The following is a 16,021-nucleotide window of genomic DNA, read 5'->3' on the forward strand; positions in this document are numbered from 1 at the left end:
TCATGAGAAAAGAAAATTGTGGATATATTGAAGCAACATCTGAAGACATCAGCCAGGAAGTTAAAGCTTGGGCACAAATGGGTCTTCCAAATGGACAATGACCCCAAGCATACCTCCAAATTAGTTACAAAGTGGCTTAAGGACAACAAAGTCAAGGTATTGGAGTGGCCATCACAAAGCCCTGATCTCCATCCCATAGAACATTTGTGGGCGGCACTGAAAAGGCGAGGGCGAGCAAGAAGGCCTACAAACCTGACCCAGTTACACCAGTTCTGTCAAGAGGAGTGGGCCAAAATTCCAGCAAACTATTGTGGAACACTTGTGGAAGGATACCCAAAACGTTTGGCCCAAGTGAAAGTTTCGGGGCAATTCTACCAAATACTAAGGAAGTATATGTATACTTCTGATTTTGATGAAAGTGATAAAAAAATACATAAAAATTCTCCCTCACTCAATTCTGACATTTAACAAATGCAAAAAATGTTAATATTTATTGATCTAAACCAGAAAAAGTTTACTCTGATTTAATGTATGACAGTAAAGAAAAACATTTGTGTTTTTTCTGAAGTGTATGTAAATATCTGGTTTCAACTATATATTCACCTGCTCATCTTCCCTCCTGAATTTAAGTATTATTTTAAATTCCTCTCTCTGCACCTTTGTGTGAACAACCTGGTTACCTTCATCGGAACTATTCTCCTCTAAGCTTCTTTTACTACTCTGGCTGGCAGACACCCTTACCTCCTCTTCTTGTCTCATCTTTGCTTTACCTCTCCCTCTTCCTGTACAAACCGGAGTCCAGTCATCAAACTCGATATTGTCTTCATGATTTTCTACCTGTGTTGCCATCCCGATCCAGTCACAAACCAGTTTATGCCAACCGCAAGTCCTAGATAAGATGCTGACTCCACCAGCATCCAACGATGTTGACTGCTCAAGAAGAAAAGTGTTGGTGTGGCGTATTACCCAATCACTGAATAAGGAAGTGACGTCCTAACTGAAGACCCGCCTTGATGGGAGGACTAACAGATTGTTTTTCCATTTGAATTTTGACACCAAAAAAGCATGATTACAAGTAAATGTAAATGCAATAGACTGGGGGCACTGTTTCGCTGGCACACTGAATTACAAATTGCAAAATGAATTTCCATTTGAATAAAGAGACCAAAAAACCATGGCAATATGAAATGCAATTGATTGAACTTTAATTCTAATTTTTAATCAAAATAATTTAAACTGAACTGAAGATTGCATTGCCACTTTTCATATTGAATTGCCAATTGCAAAATGCATTTTCAAATTGCATGACCAAATTGCACACTGAATTACCAATTGCAAAATGCATTACCAATTGAATAAAGTGGCCAAAAAACTTCCATAATGGCCACTCTTAAACACATCACGTGACTTGTTTTAGTTAAGCCTCACATATAGCACAGCATCACTCCTCGGTGTCCAAAATGGGGTATTACATCGTTGACACCACGCCACAATTTTTATATATATATATATATATATATATATATATATATATATATATATATATATATATATATATATATATATATATATAAAAAAACGGCAATTTGGGCCACATGGCGCTATTGTGATATTAGCGGCGAAGGAAAAGAGGAAGTTGGAGCGGACGTGACGTCAGAGTCAAAACAACCAGAGTGCAGTCTCTTGTGTTATGAAAGCTGCTAAGTGAAATGTTGTATAACTGCTTTTCCTCTGCACTTACACAACACCATGTGGAGAGCTGAAGGACTTCTGCCGGTCTAGTTTTGCCAAAAACATTTAAAGAAAGAAAGAAATTTTGATTTAGAACAGTTTGAGAAAAGACGGAAACAGCATGGCAAAGCGGAGAGAGTGTGGATTGACAGAGACCGATACAAAGAAACTGAAGCAGGTGCTGAAGGCAAAGAGCAGCGGAGCAAAAGCAAGAACGAGGAAGAAAGATGCAGGTATGGAAAGTCAGGACTGATGCATCACTGTGATCTATCCCGCTATATAAATTTAACCCCATGACCCCCGTTTGCTGGGTGTATGAAGTTTGCCTCCAAAAAATGAGTGGGAAAACCACATTTAACTTGCTAAGTAGTGTTTATCTGTATGGGAATAACTCCGATTGTTAAGTAAGGAGGGTCAGTTTGCTTGTTACAACAGTAGAGGTGTCTATGTAATCCTGAGCTTATGGATAAAATAAAGTTACTTTTTATTTAAGGAAGAGTACACATGTATCCTGCTAAATGCATCATATTAGATTGATGATTGTAAAGTTATGAATTATAGCTGATTGTCAGTGCTGATTAGAGTTATCACTGCATGAAATTGTGGAACGTACATCACCAATATAACTTATGTTGGTGATGTAGGTTCAGTGATACAGATCAATGACCGCAACATCAGCTATATTAAACTGAGATACTTTTCCAGTATATTTATACATAAGAAAATAATAAGCTTTGTTTTGTTGTCACTTGTCATACATTACATCTGACAAAACCCTTCACACATACAAAACAAAACATTCAATAACTAATTTTGTCTGGTTTATAACTATAGTTTGTTTGTAATCATTAATTTGGACAACAACATTTTGTGAAATGATAACATGACGTGAATATATCATCACAATATGATTCTATTAAAAGTTGATAGATGATATTGAATTACTGTCCAGCCCTAGAGAGCAATGATTCAGTGTATTTGAAGAGGATTCCCCATTCTTATTATGACCTTAATATGTGGTGTTCATCTTTGTAAGTGCTGTCAAAAATAAATTTTTAGTGTTGCCATATGTATGATTTGTGTTTATACATATGGATGTTTTATTATTGTTTTCCACCAAAAAGATACTTTTCAAGTAACCAGAGTGCAGGTGCATGTACGGGTGATGTGGATGGTTACTGGAGTGGATCTGCTGGCCCAGATACACATCTGTGCTCCACTTCATCAAAACATCAAACATGTTGTGTGAAAAACTGTTGCTCCATAAGTATGGGACCAGGGTACCATTTCTGTCCTGAGTGTGTGTATGTGTAAAGCGTGCACCATACTGTACATATGCATATGTATTGCATGGATACGCATAAATTCATCATTCTCAGCCATCAGTAACTACATGTTACATTTGTGTATCTTAATCCAGCTTGGTCTGTCTATCTCTCTCATTTTGCTGTTTTGTCTTAATTTAAGTATTTCTGTATCAGTCTCTCTGCTCTTGTCACAGTTTTAAATGCACATTTAGGCATTGCTGTACTTTATTCAGAAAACACACAGTATGTGCAGCAGCAGCATTACCTCAAATGTGCTCTTTGTAGTGTATTATTGATACCAGCCTGTATTTACTATAGACAAATTAGACTATGGTTGAAATGATTGGTAGCCTGTGTTTCATGCCTTTTTATGCCTTTCATGTTTCATGACAAGTTTTCCATAAACTGCGACAATAATTCACATAAACCACTCTGCTTCCTGTTGTGAGGAGGACCTCAACCACCACCATTGTTCTGTTTGATTTCTTTTAATTAGTGTTTACTCGTGATTGTTTTAATCTTGTAGAAAATGATATTTTCCTGTGGCCTCTCACCAGAAAAGAGCTTTAGGTACAGTTTCTATGGACAAAAACAGCACCACTTTTTAAATACAAATTTATTGTTAAATATTACCCCGTGTCTCAATATAAAATGCAGTGCAGAGGCATATAGAGGCAAGATGGTCTATGATGTTTAGGGTGATTATACTTCTATGTAATTGAGAAGATTCATTGATGCTAAATATAGCAGCTTTAAATTACAAGGATATCAACTATATAAGGCAAGAAAAAGTGAGAAGTAGAAGACTGAAAACCAACCTGTATCCTACTCAGTCTTAAAGGCTGCATTTATATAGCACTTTTATCCAAAACCCTCTACAAGGTTTTTGCCACTCATTCACCCATTCACGCACACACTCACACACTGATGGTAGCGAGCTACCACGCAGGGTGCTGGCCAACCATTAGGAGCAATTTGGGGTTCAGTGTCTTGCCCAAGGTCACTTCGACATGTGGATAGGAAGAGCTGAGGAATCGAACCGCCAACCCTGTGATCAGCCCTGTGATCCGCACTACCTCCTGAGCCACAGCCACCCTTGTCTTAATCATTACTTAAACACAGCAGCATAAAACCATTTCTTTCTGTCTGACCTTCCATGTAATGGCATTACAGAGGAAGAGGAGAAGCTCGAGAGGAAGGTCAAACTCAAACCACGTTTCTCCACAAAACGAGCAGCAGGGAACACCGCTTCCACCTCATCCACAACCACCAGTTCTGTCCAAACCAGTAAATACTTCCAGTCATCAGTGAAGGAGGAGGAGACTGACAGTGAAGACGACTTTGACATGGTGACCTCAGCAGCACCTGCAATTACAGTGAACACCAAGAAAACAGAAAAAGAACAAGAGGAGGAGGACAGTGAGGAAGATGCGGATGATTGGGAGGAAGTGGAAGGTAAGTGAGGGATCAGCAGAAAACAGTGTTAGCTTGGTGTGTTTGATAGTACATTTCCAGCAATTTTTAAGGTGAGAATATTATTTTCACAAGGGGTATGGCATGTTGGGAGGAAAGTGGGAAACAGAAGTGACAAAATCATTAAGTGTGTCTGTGTTGATCAGAGCTGGCTGAGCTGCTGGGTCCAGATGAACCACCAGAACCCGTTCTGCCCTCTCAACCGGTTGAGATAGAGATTGAGACTCCAGAAGTCAGAAAAAAGTAAGTGGCTGTTTGTGCATGTGTGTATATACGGAATATACGTGAAAGATTATTATGCAATGGTGTTAATGTTAATTATTTATATTTACAAAATAATTGTAATGAAAAATAAAATATATTAAATAATTGCTAAAAATATAAACTCTTACTGTATATAGGCAGTATAAATGTAGTTATAATCCATGTAATGAATTAGATGAATTATTTGGTGATATTTAATTGAGGCAAATTACATCATATGCACACTTAAAGAGAGAATAATATGATAATATATGTCTTCTTTTTATTGTGATATGTTTTAGTTTCAGAGCATACACTGGTTACATTCAAGGACAAGTATCATGTTTATGACCTATTTTTGTTTCATTAAAATCCATTTAGTCTTAAATACAGTTCCAGGTAGCATTAACAATGCTAATTTGGATTCTGTCTTGCACTGCAAATATTCTTATACATTCCCTGGTCAATATTTTGCACATCCATGCACAAAACTGTACAGCTCTTTCATTTAAATAACATATTGTCATATTGTACATATTTTTTAACATTTTGTCAATTTTCTATTTATGCTTCTTGACTTGCAGTTCTTGCTTTATCTTTCTTTAAATGTTTAAATGTTTATTGTTATGCACCAATATACCAAGGCAAATTCCTTGTATGTGAAAACCTACATGGCAATAAACCTGATTCTGATTCTGACAAACATCTTCAGTCTTGAAAAGAAAATGCTCTTCAGGTAGTCTTAGGCAGAGCAAAGGTTTTTATAAGTCTTTATGTAGGCTTTTTCAGGCTTTTAAGATACATTTTTTCATGTTCTGCCATACAGTGCCTGAAGAACGTTTTCTTTTCTATGACCAATTTTTGCATTTTCACCACCGTAAGGTTCTGTGGACGTACTCCATGAGAAACTAATTTGTATGTGAGTATACGCTATTCAGAAACATTTTTCATTGGCCAGGCAAAAGAGGCATGCTGAGTTTGAGACATATCTGAGGCGGATGATGAATCGATACAAGAAGGACCAGCTGATAGACACACACAAGGTGAAAACACACATTGTACCCACCTGTTCTTCTTATCGCTGTTTCCTAATCCTGTGTCTGATTTTAAGTCATCAAAGTGGGATTTTGGTCATTACAAACCTCTGATTGGTCTCACAGGTCCACCTCATGTGCCTGATAGCCAGTGGGATGTTCCGCAACCGGCTGTGCAGTGAACCAGACCTGCTGGCCATCACTCTGTCACTGCTGCCCACCCACTTCAGCATGGTTGCCAAGGAATACATTGACCAAAACTACCTCTCTGGACTGCTCAAATGGTGTGTGCTTGTGAAATATGAAATATGTGAAATATGACGAGTGTAGTGGTACCTGAAGCTATTTATGTCAGAATGTGTAAAACAGTGTGATTACAGGCAATCGACTTAGAGTCCAGAGTCATCAACCTCACCTTATCAGTTATCATTAACTTGGTGTAATCACCACTGTATATTCTATTTCCATTTTCATCTCTCCCTCTCTCTTCCCTTTCAGGTTTAGAGCAACGTTCACTCTCAACCCCAGTCTTTTCTGTGAGGAGCGTCCGGACCCCTGGGCTCTGCTGGAGAGACGGCTGGCCAGTCTGTCAGCCAGAAACCACCAGGAGATGACTCATGTTGGTATTTTGGCATAAGACTAGTCCATTTAATGAAGTGAAATACAGCCTTTGAGTGAACATACAAAGGTACAATAAGCTGAATAAATAATTATGCTCCTGTGTGTTTTGTGTTCCCTGCAGTTGTTCCTGTTGGTCCTGAGGTCTCTGCAGCTCTTCTGCCGATTGGTTCTTTCTTTGCAGCCGATTCCTCTCAAACTCCCATCGGCCAAGGTACTGACAATCTGTTATTGAGCCCCTCAGAGGATAATGATGTAATTACAACAGCCATACTTAGTCAAGGGCTGCAGTTAATGTACAGAGAATCGTGCCCTTAACCCTTCTACTCAAGTTATTAGAATGGTGGCCAACAACTAAAAGTCATAAGAAAACACTCTGATTACCTGATTGGTGAACTCTTATTTGTGGATCAACACCAAAGGTAAGTAAGAACATTGTTTGTTTATCCATCAATCTCTATGGTTCATTTAAACAGGTTAACTTAAAAAAGATCAACTAAGTGGAGTGTATAAATGAAATCACTAAAACATATCTAAACATACAAAATCTGTGCAATAATTAGATAAAAAAAGATGATTTACTAATGTTTTTATAATATTGTATGTAAGTCTGGTAATCCCTTTTGCAGTTGAGAATGTAAATATCTGTGTGTAAAGTCTATCATTTAAATTAGATATATATGAAGCTAAGTTATGAGTTTTGGTGCACGCAGACCTAACATTTTGACATGCGTGTGTCCTCTGCAGATGAAAATGAGCTTTTCAGAAGCAATCATTCAGACTCTTTTTTTTTTCAGCAGTTAAGTTGCTTAATAACCTTTCCTGTCTGATGTACCCCCACAGCCCCTTACAGATGAAAATAACAATTTAATTGATTTAAACTGATGTTTAACACTGTTAATTACATAGATTGTATATTGTTACAATAGTTTTTTCATACAGTTGGAACTGTTAGTGTTTAGGTTGGTTTGGTCAAGTTTGCATTCAAACCACTACCACTTGGAATAAATTAGAAGCTTGACGTTTCAACCATCTACAGTATTCGTTAACTTACTTTACTTGTACTTTTACTGTTTATCCATACTTTTAGCTATTTTTATCCAATACTTTTAGCTAACTATTTCAACCATTTATTCGTTACTTTTAGCTAACTACTTCAACCATTTATCCATTACTTTTAGCTAACTATTTTAACAATTTATCCATTAGGCTACTTTTAGCTAACAATTTCAACGGTTTATCAATAACTTTTAGCCAACAGTTTTCTGCTTGCTTGCTGAAGTTCTAGTTTTCATGCAATTGCAACTGTAGTGTTCAGAAGTCATAGCTTACTCCATATATGGGTATTTTCTTTTTAATCAAACTGTAATTTCTATTAATTTAAATTAATTGAGCTACTCCATAATCTTTCCACATACCCCCTGGTACCCCTGGCTTGGGAATCAATACTCTTCAGAAGTTATGTCTGTTTAACATTTCAGTGGTTTCATTTCAAGAGTCAATTAGCAAAGCTCATCAGTGGAAGGACAAAAACACCCTCTGTTATTCTACAAAATGTACAGATACTATTGCCTCTGTATATGTCTGTCCATTCCAGACTGATTACACAATATTATCTAGTATTTGGTTTTTAGAGTCTTCTGTTCTTACACACATAATCTAAATATCTCTCCAGGGCAAAGGGGCTAAAACATCTGCTAGTGCCCCAGGAAATGGCCACACAAGCCAGGGAACCTCCAAGACCAGCCCCCCTCAGCCGAAGGTCTCTCCTGGGAGCAAGAGACCAGCAGGAGGTTTGAAGACCAAAAGAGACAGAGGAGGAAAGAAAGCAAAGAAGAAAGAAATAAAGGAGGAGGATGAGGAGGAAGAGGAAAAGGCTATAACGTCAGCAGGGCAGAGGCCAAAGAACTCAAAACGCAGCAGCATCGCCTCAAACGTCAGCTACAAGGAGGAGAGCAACAGCGAAGGGGAAAATGAGGAGGAGGGGCTTAGCGATGAGGAGGAATTTCAGGCGACCAGTGAGAAGGACGGTGCAGATTCAGAGAGCAGGACTAAATCTATAAAGAAGAAGGGGAAAGGGAAGAGCAAAACGAAAGTGGCCAACAGCAAGAATACCACAGCTTCGAAGAGAAGGAGTGGTGGCGATAAAAAACAGGTAAAGGAGGAGGACCGTGAGTGGAAGGAAGAGGAGGAAGATCATGACGAGGGAGAAGGAATGACAAGCAATGGAACAAAGCGAAGGAGTGGGAAAAAGAAGGAGGGGCCTGGAGCGGACGAGTGGTTGGAGGTCTATCTGGAAAAAACCTCTTCCTGGGTTTGCGTGGATGTGGAGCACGGTGTCGGGATGCCTCACCTCTGCTCCCAGAATGCAACAGCGCCAGTGACGTATGTGGTGTCGTTGGACGGGGACGGGTTTGTTAAGGACCTGGGAAGGAAGTATGACCCCACCTGGATGACGTTGTCCAGGAAGAGACGGGTGGATGAAGATTGGTGGGAGGAAACGCTCGAGCCATTCCTGGGACCCGAGGACGAGAGGGATGTAACGGAGGACAAGGAGGTGAGACAGACAGACAGACAGATCCAAAGATTAGTTTTTTACACATACATACAACCTCCCAACACATATGTACTTCTCCAAGAACTCAAACTTATTTAATACTCTAAATTGTTAATATTTTTTGTAGACTTTCAGAAATAGGTTTTATTCTTTTTTTTAAAAATCTCAGATAGTTCTGCAGGTGTTTTGCACACCCTTATAATACTGTGGCACAATTTCCATTCATATATTTTTATTTAGTATGTTGTGTTGACAGTGTTAGTTGTGTATGTTTCCTTTTCCATCCTTTTATTCCTTGAGTGGAACACTAAAGAAGAACGCGGTTTTATGGAAACTGGCCCGCTGGTCAACTTACGCATTAAGTGATGAGGGTATGGGCACCAGATGTCTCCCCTGCCCAGTAGACTGCTGGCTCTGGTGCTTCATGTCAGCTTATATTCTATTATGTGATAGTAGACAACTAATAAGCCAAATGATTATTGCCATTGTCTTAGCCAATGAATTACTATGTTTGTGTATTTATTTGTAGGACACTAGTAAAATTTCGATATAAGAGAGATCATATGAGATATGATACAAAAATAGCACACTGTTTTTCACCAGTATAAAGTAGTTTTCCTGTTTACAATAGAAAACTGTTTAGCTAAAAATCACTGAACAGCAAATTAACAAAAATAAACCTGATAATTTAAGCTGGGTGATATTGCTTTAGTGAGTTTTCAGACCACATAATAAAAATTGTGTTGTATCAGCATGAAGTACTGGAAACTGACAGATGATCTCTCATCAACACATGATGATTTTACTGTCTGTTTAAATCATTTAATTCATAAATTGACTAATATGCCAAACTCCCAAATGCCTGGTCTCTTGCAAGTCTCATTACTGTTTAAGTAGTAAAAGATTGAGAGTGGGTGTCAAGTCAGGTAGTGGGGAAAGGGGACTATACTACAGTATAGTCTCATCCAAAGCATGAAAAGATTTGATCTCCTTGCCTACTGAAAGTGAAAATTTGAACTCAGTCATTTAAAGTAAAATACATCAAAAGTAAAGAGGCTGCCTCTTTGCGAACAAGGAGCTTCTTATTTGTCTCACAACTGGTTTAACACACACACACGTTATACTTATTGATAACACCCATCTTCTCTCTGTGTTTTCCCCATGTTCCCAGCTCCAGAACAAGCTGCTGAACAAACCCCTGCCAATCTCAGTGGCTGAGTATAAGAACCACCCGCTGTATGCCTTAAAGAGACACCTGCTAAAATATGAAGCTATCTACCCTTCAACAGCCACAGTACTGGGATACTGTCGAGGAGAGCCGGTGTACTCCAGGTCAGTAGTAAAACAGTCAGCCGTGAATAAATTTTAAGTAAATTACTAAAACCTCACCACTCGGGCTGTAAACTAGGGCATCATGGAAGTTGTCCCGCTTTACCGCTGGTGTTTCCACTTTGTCGCTCATTTAAGGGCATCGTACTGGTCAAAAGCTAAAAAAATATTTACGAGTTGAGAAGAAGCACCTGAATGCAGTGTGGCTTTTGGTCTCTGGGAGGTTAGACCATCTCATTGTGGGAAGAGGAGCAGGTTCAGTCTGGACTTCTGATCCTCTGAAAGACACGCCTTCAATTGGCCGCTGAATTTGGACACAGCTAATGTCGACCTGCATGTCTGAATTCATTGTGGCTTTGAGCATCAGTGTCCACCTGGTGGTGCTATTTGATTCGTTAAACTGTCATGTGCTTGAAGCTGTGGTGTTCACCTGCAGATAGTGATTTGCTAGGTGTAAATCACATCTGCTGTTGACTGTTGATGTTTATCGTAGAAAAAGACGTTTCGGCTCCCATCCGGAAGTCATTCTCAATTGTCATTCACAATTGAGAATGACTTCCGGATGGGAGCCGAAACGTCTTGATTCTGAAAACAGTGTCCAGATGACTACGACTGAAACCTTTTCTACGATAGAACACTCCTGGACGAATGAGGGACTACACCGTCTTACTGTTGATGTTTGTTATGCACTGTTCACACTTAGAATTAAAATGCATCTTTATATACAACCAAAAAACATTGAGTCTGCATTGGGCTCAAGCCATGAGCAAAACCTTAAATTCTGAAGGCAAATGAGAATTCTGTATGATAAATAAAATATTTCTCGTTATTCTTATCATCTGTAAATCTTCTTTCTCTTTAGGGATTGTGTGCACACCCTCCACTCCAGAGACACATGGCTGAAAGAAGCACGAACTGTCAGACTAGGAGAGGAGCCATACAAGGTGAGAGAGAAAACTTCTCTCAAATCTGTTCTTCTTGTTTGTTTCTTGTCTTTTTTCTCTCTTCCATCCATCAGTTTTCTTCTTTCAGTTTGTTTGTTTCTATGTTATTTCTGTTCCTCTCATCAACACTCCACTGATGTTCATACAACCACTACCGTTTTAACAGAGTTAACAACCACACTTTCATTATAGATTGCTTCCTAATATTAGGTGTGTGAAGGAGGTCTGGTTGATTTGAGCTGTGAAAATTAGCACAGGTAGTATTGCCCCTGGATCTAAAACTTGACTGCATGACTTGTATGATTAAAAACTGTTTTTGTAAATCATGCAAAGCCAGCCACACATTTAAAGTGGAAGCCAAATTTTTGGCTTTGCAAAGCTAGGTTAGTGTCAGTGACTTGAAGAATGATTTAATGTATGTGTTGATGTCAGTTGTCAGCATAATTATCAGCTGAACTTGTAGCAACTGTTTTTTGATGTTTGATGTTTTGTTGCATATGTGCAGATGTGTTGAATACTTTGGGGAGCAATGATACTATTAAATCTTAGTTGGTCTTAATTGGATCAATGAACTGATGGTAGTGACAAGTTTTCTTGCAGCAAGAACCATAACTGAACAACTTTAATATTTCAGCAAGTGAGGACTAATTAGACCAGTTGTTCTCAAACTGGGGGGGGGGGGCATTGCTTGGGGGCACACACAGACGTGGGTTTTATGCTTTTAGATGTCCAGACTGTTGTGACACAGTAGGACATATTAGCTTTTCAGCCTCAACTGTTATTGAGACTGTGGTAGGTCTCAAACCACTATGTTTGGTTGTTGTATGGTCTGAATAAGTACATAATGAGACAATGTGTATTATCATGCCACTGTATCACTCTCTTTTAGATGGTGAAGGGCTTCTCTAATCGTTCCCGTAAGGCCAGGATGATGTCTGAGCTGAAGGATGACAATGACCTGCCTCTGTTTGGAGAATGGCAGACTGAAGAGTACCAGCCGCCTATAGCTGTGGATGGGAAGGTAACCATCTTTGTTGACTAGTATGATAACTGTGAGGAAATAGGCTCACTGTAGCAGCAAATATTATGATACAGCTGAGAAAATTGAATATATATTTCATAAACAACCAGTAATTTCAGAAGAAAATGTGAATTCAAATGTTTGCTTATAAATGAAAAAATAATGACAAATGCACATCATAAGTTACCAAAGCTCCAAGTTTTACAACAGTATTGTTTACATGTTGTCTGTGTCTGTTCCCTCCAGGTTCCTCGTAACGACTACGGTAACGTCTACCTGTTTAAGCCCTGTATGTTACCGGTGGGCTGTGTTCACCTCAGGCTGCCCAACCTGCACCGCGTGGCCAGGAAGCTGAACATCGATGCCGCCCCTGCGGTCAAGGGCTTTGACTTCCATGGAGGATACTCACATGCTGTGTAAGACAACACTGAGAAACCTCCAGCTGGGATATGATCAATTAAACACAAGGAAGTAGGGTAATGTGATCACTTCAGGAGCATGTCAGTGATTTTAGTCCCATCCCAGTCTCAGCGTTTAACAAGTGCACTGTATTCATTGTATCTGAATTCTTGTTTTTTTTATTGTTAGCGATTTTAACAGTTGCTTTTATCTGATATAGGAAGTTTTGTAACCCCTATAACGACACATAATCCCTTCTACATCATTATTTCATATTAAACATCCTAAGAAAAGACTGCCAAAATGTTTATGTTAAATGTTTGTGTGAAAAGAAATATCGGCCTATGTTGTTTTTTTCTATTTACTCTCACATACTTACATTCGTATCTGTCTCCAGACTCCCACATCGGCCAGGCTTTAAACTTTATTGTTGCAATTTGCAACTTATACAAGTGTGATGTAGAAACTTGAAGCTGCCAGTGCACATACACAGAGAATGGACTTTACAGTGAAGTAGGAGACATATTGTGTCTAGCAGGAAAAATTTAGAAATGAACTAAATTTGCATATTCATAGATTCTGGAATGTTTAATGAGCTAAAAGGAGTAGATGCCTTTTTTAATGATTTTAATGTGGAAATATATTTTTTTGTTGAAAAAAACATTATTGTTCCAAGGAGACTATTTGTGTGTATGTTTTAATACATGTCTCGAGGGGATCTTTAAATTGTATGGTTTTATTTTATATCGTAGCTAGATTAGTTGCTTTCTAACTTTAGCTGTATTGTTCCCAGTGAGCAAGTTTTCATGTCATTAATTTGTTTTGATTCACACATAATATAAAAACTGCTGGACAGTTACAGCAGATTTGGTTTATTGTTGTTAGTTCTGTTGCGTACTCAGGAAAGTTTACATTTTTTCATTCTTTCTCTGTTCTCTCAGGTAAAATAACTTCATTGTAAACATTTGCATAGTATGATGTGAATATTTAATATTTTTATATTTAACAATCCAAAGAATGCACATTGTAATAGCTACTCACTGGACGTTAATAGACATTTCTACTGAAGAAAGAAAGAAAAACAAATACAGTTGTAATGAAAACATGTTAAATATAAGGAAAAATTTATATTTTCCTTGTGTGTGTGTTTCAGGACTGACGGTTACATTGTGTGTGAGGAGCATGAGGAGGTTCTCAGAGCAGCCTGGGTAGAAGAACAAGAGCTTCAGAAACAGAAGGAGAAAGAGGTGTGTTTGTGTGTGTGTGACTGACTTCGTTCTTTTTTTCGATTTTATTTTGAACTTATTTGAGAATTATTGAGTAGAAACTAATAACTTTCTATGACCATGCATGACTAATTTTGCAGTGAATATGAGAACTTAGTATTAAGAACCAGCTTACTTTAAAGTTACTATCCCAGTTATTTAAAACCTGTTTGGCACCAACACACCACCTTTTCTTCTCTTCAACTTTCCAGAAAAAAGAAAAGAGGGCGATCTCCAACTGGACTCTGCTGGTGAAGGGGCTCCTGATCAGAGAAAAGCTTAAACAGCGCTATGGCAAGAAGAACCAGGGACTGGCAAGCCTTGCTCACAGAGAGGAGCCCGGTGGGCTTTCATCTGATGAGGAGGCTGTTGAGGGTGGAAGTCCTGGAGCTAAGACTGCGTCTGAAACTCTGGCTGTGTCCTGGCCCCAGAACAGACAAGCAGAGGAGGGAATCAGCAAACTGAAGACGAAGACAACAACAAAACGAGAAAAGAGAGGACAAGAGAAACATTTGTTCCCCTTTGAGAAAGTGTGATGTCAGAGATCCAAAACTACACTCTGATTTAGTTAAATTAAGGTTGATTACCATCTGCTCTCAAAAAAGCACTTGGCTGACTGCTCCTGATATTTACTTTAGAAGATGTTCACATACCTTGAAAGCAGGATAAAGTGTGCCTCAGGTAGAACAAATTTGAAATCAATTTTTGCAAGTTTGGTCAACACTAGAACATTTGGCTATAACAGGAGAGGAAGATGGAAGGAGAGGAATGTTTTGTAGTGAACTGAAATGCAGATTGATCTGTTTCTTCCAGTGGTGATAATACATACATTAAACCTGCTCGGTCTCCACCATCACTGTACATATTCCCATTAGCTCATATGCTGTATTGTTAGCTTTTGTATGAGAACTTGTACAGATACAGTACATGCCAAGATGCCAGTGGAAGAAAACATGCATGGTGAATATCAAATCGAGGATGTTGCTAGTGTGCTCTTGTGCAGAAGCGTGTTATTACTCAACATGAATGTGAGAACAGGGAAGTATCCTTAGAGTCATATGTGTGTTTAAGATGGCATAAAGACACACTGATCATCATTTTACCTGGACACCTGTGATACTCAGCCCTCTTGCAAATGTTCAGTTGGTGTGTTCCAAAACTCGACCAGGTTTGAGCTAGGTGGGCATAGTTTCCATATCAGTTCACCACACGAAACGGCACATACAGCTTTCCCTGACTTGAAATGATGGCTTTTCGTCTATGGCAAGTAAACACTAGAACCAATGTACCAACAACACTACAAAGAATAAAGGCTAATAAACATATTTCCCATGGCTTGTAGTGGCTGAATCGAAATGAAAAACTGCCAACACTTAAAAGCTGTGAAACGATTAATTGTTACAGCCTCTCCACTACCTGCTGCTGTTTCATTTCATCACATTCCATATAAGTGGGTTTTCCCAACCAGCCATTGCTACTGGCTGGACTGTTCACCATGTCACCTGACAATATGAAAACAGAAACTTGTATTGTTGTTTTTTAATTGAAAACTGTATCTCCTGGTTGTCACATTTTCAGGACCTAACACAAACAGCCATGTTTTTAGCTCTGCTTCTGTGCCCTTTTGAGTCAATGTAACTGTTTTGGGGTTGTAGGATGTTCTTATCTGACAGAGATGCACGTGTGGACCATGTAACCCTTCTCTTCAGGTTTAAACATGAAAATCACTAAAACTGCAGTTAAGAAGTTGTTAAATGATCTCTTAGCTCACAAGACGAATACTTTTGCTATCTATGTTTGCTCCTGTAATATTTATTGGACATTTTTTACAACACAGTTATATCTTAAAATGAACAAAAATTAAAAATTTACCAGGGCTATCATTCTATTTTTGTTTTCACATTTCCTTCCTCATTTGACCATGAGGGGATTTTTGACTTATGATGATCTGGGGGACATTCAGACAGAGATTACCCAGTGTTCATAGCAGGACTCAAGAACACACACTTACAACTAGTTTTCCAAACATAATTTGCATCTACTACTTTAACGCTGGCAGTAAAATGTGTGTGTCTGTGTGTGCTGGTACATCTTCAGGTT

At 38.6% G+C, this 16,021-nt stretch overlaps 1 protein-coding gene across 1 annotated transcript; it reads left to right on the forward strand.

The window, feature by feature from the left end:
- Positions 1-1,642: 1,642 nt before the first annotated feature.
- On the forward strand, positions 1,643-15,809 carry xpc (xeroderma pigmentosum, complementation group C). The gene is made up of 14 exons (XM_044212385.1): positions 1,643-1,964; positions 4,212-4,493; positions 4,658-4,754; positions 5,713-5,797; positions 5,915-6,072; positions 6,287-6,407; positions 6,531-6,620; positions 8,082-8,963; positions 10,135-10,295; positions 11,155-11,236; positions 12,126-12,257; positions 12,504-12,673; positions 13,810-13,903; positions 14,134-15,809. The coding sequence occupies exons 1-14, from the start codon at positions 1,853-1,855 to the stop codon at positions 14,455-14,457; spliced, it is 2,790 nt and encodes a 929-aa protein (XP_044068320.1). The 5' UTR covers positions 1,643-1,852; the 3' UTR covers positions 14,458-15,809.
- Positions 15,810-16,021: the final 212 nt, after the last annotated feature.

The sequence above is a fragment of the Siniperca chuatsi genome, linkage group LG10 (assembly GCF_020085105.1).
Source record: "Siniperca chuatsi isolate FFG_IHB_CAS linkage group LG10, ASM2008510v1, whole genome shotgun sequence".
NCBI classification, from domain to species: Eukaryota; Metazoa; Chordata; class Actinopteri; order Centrarchiformes; family Sinipercidae; genus Siniperca; species Siniperca chuatsi.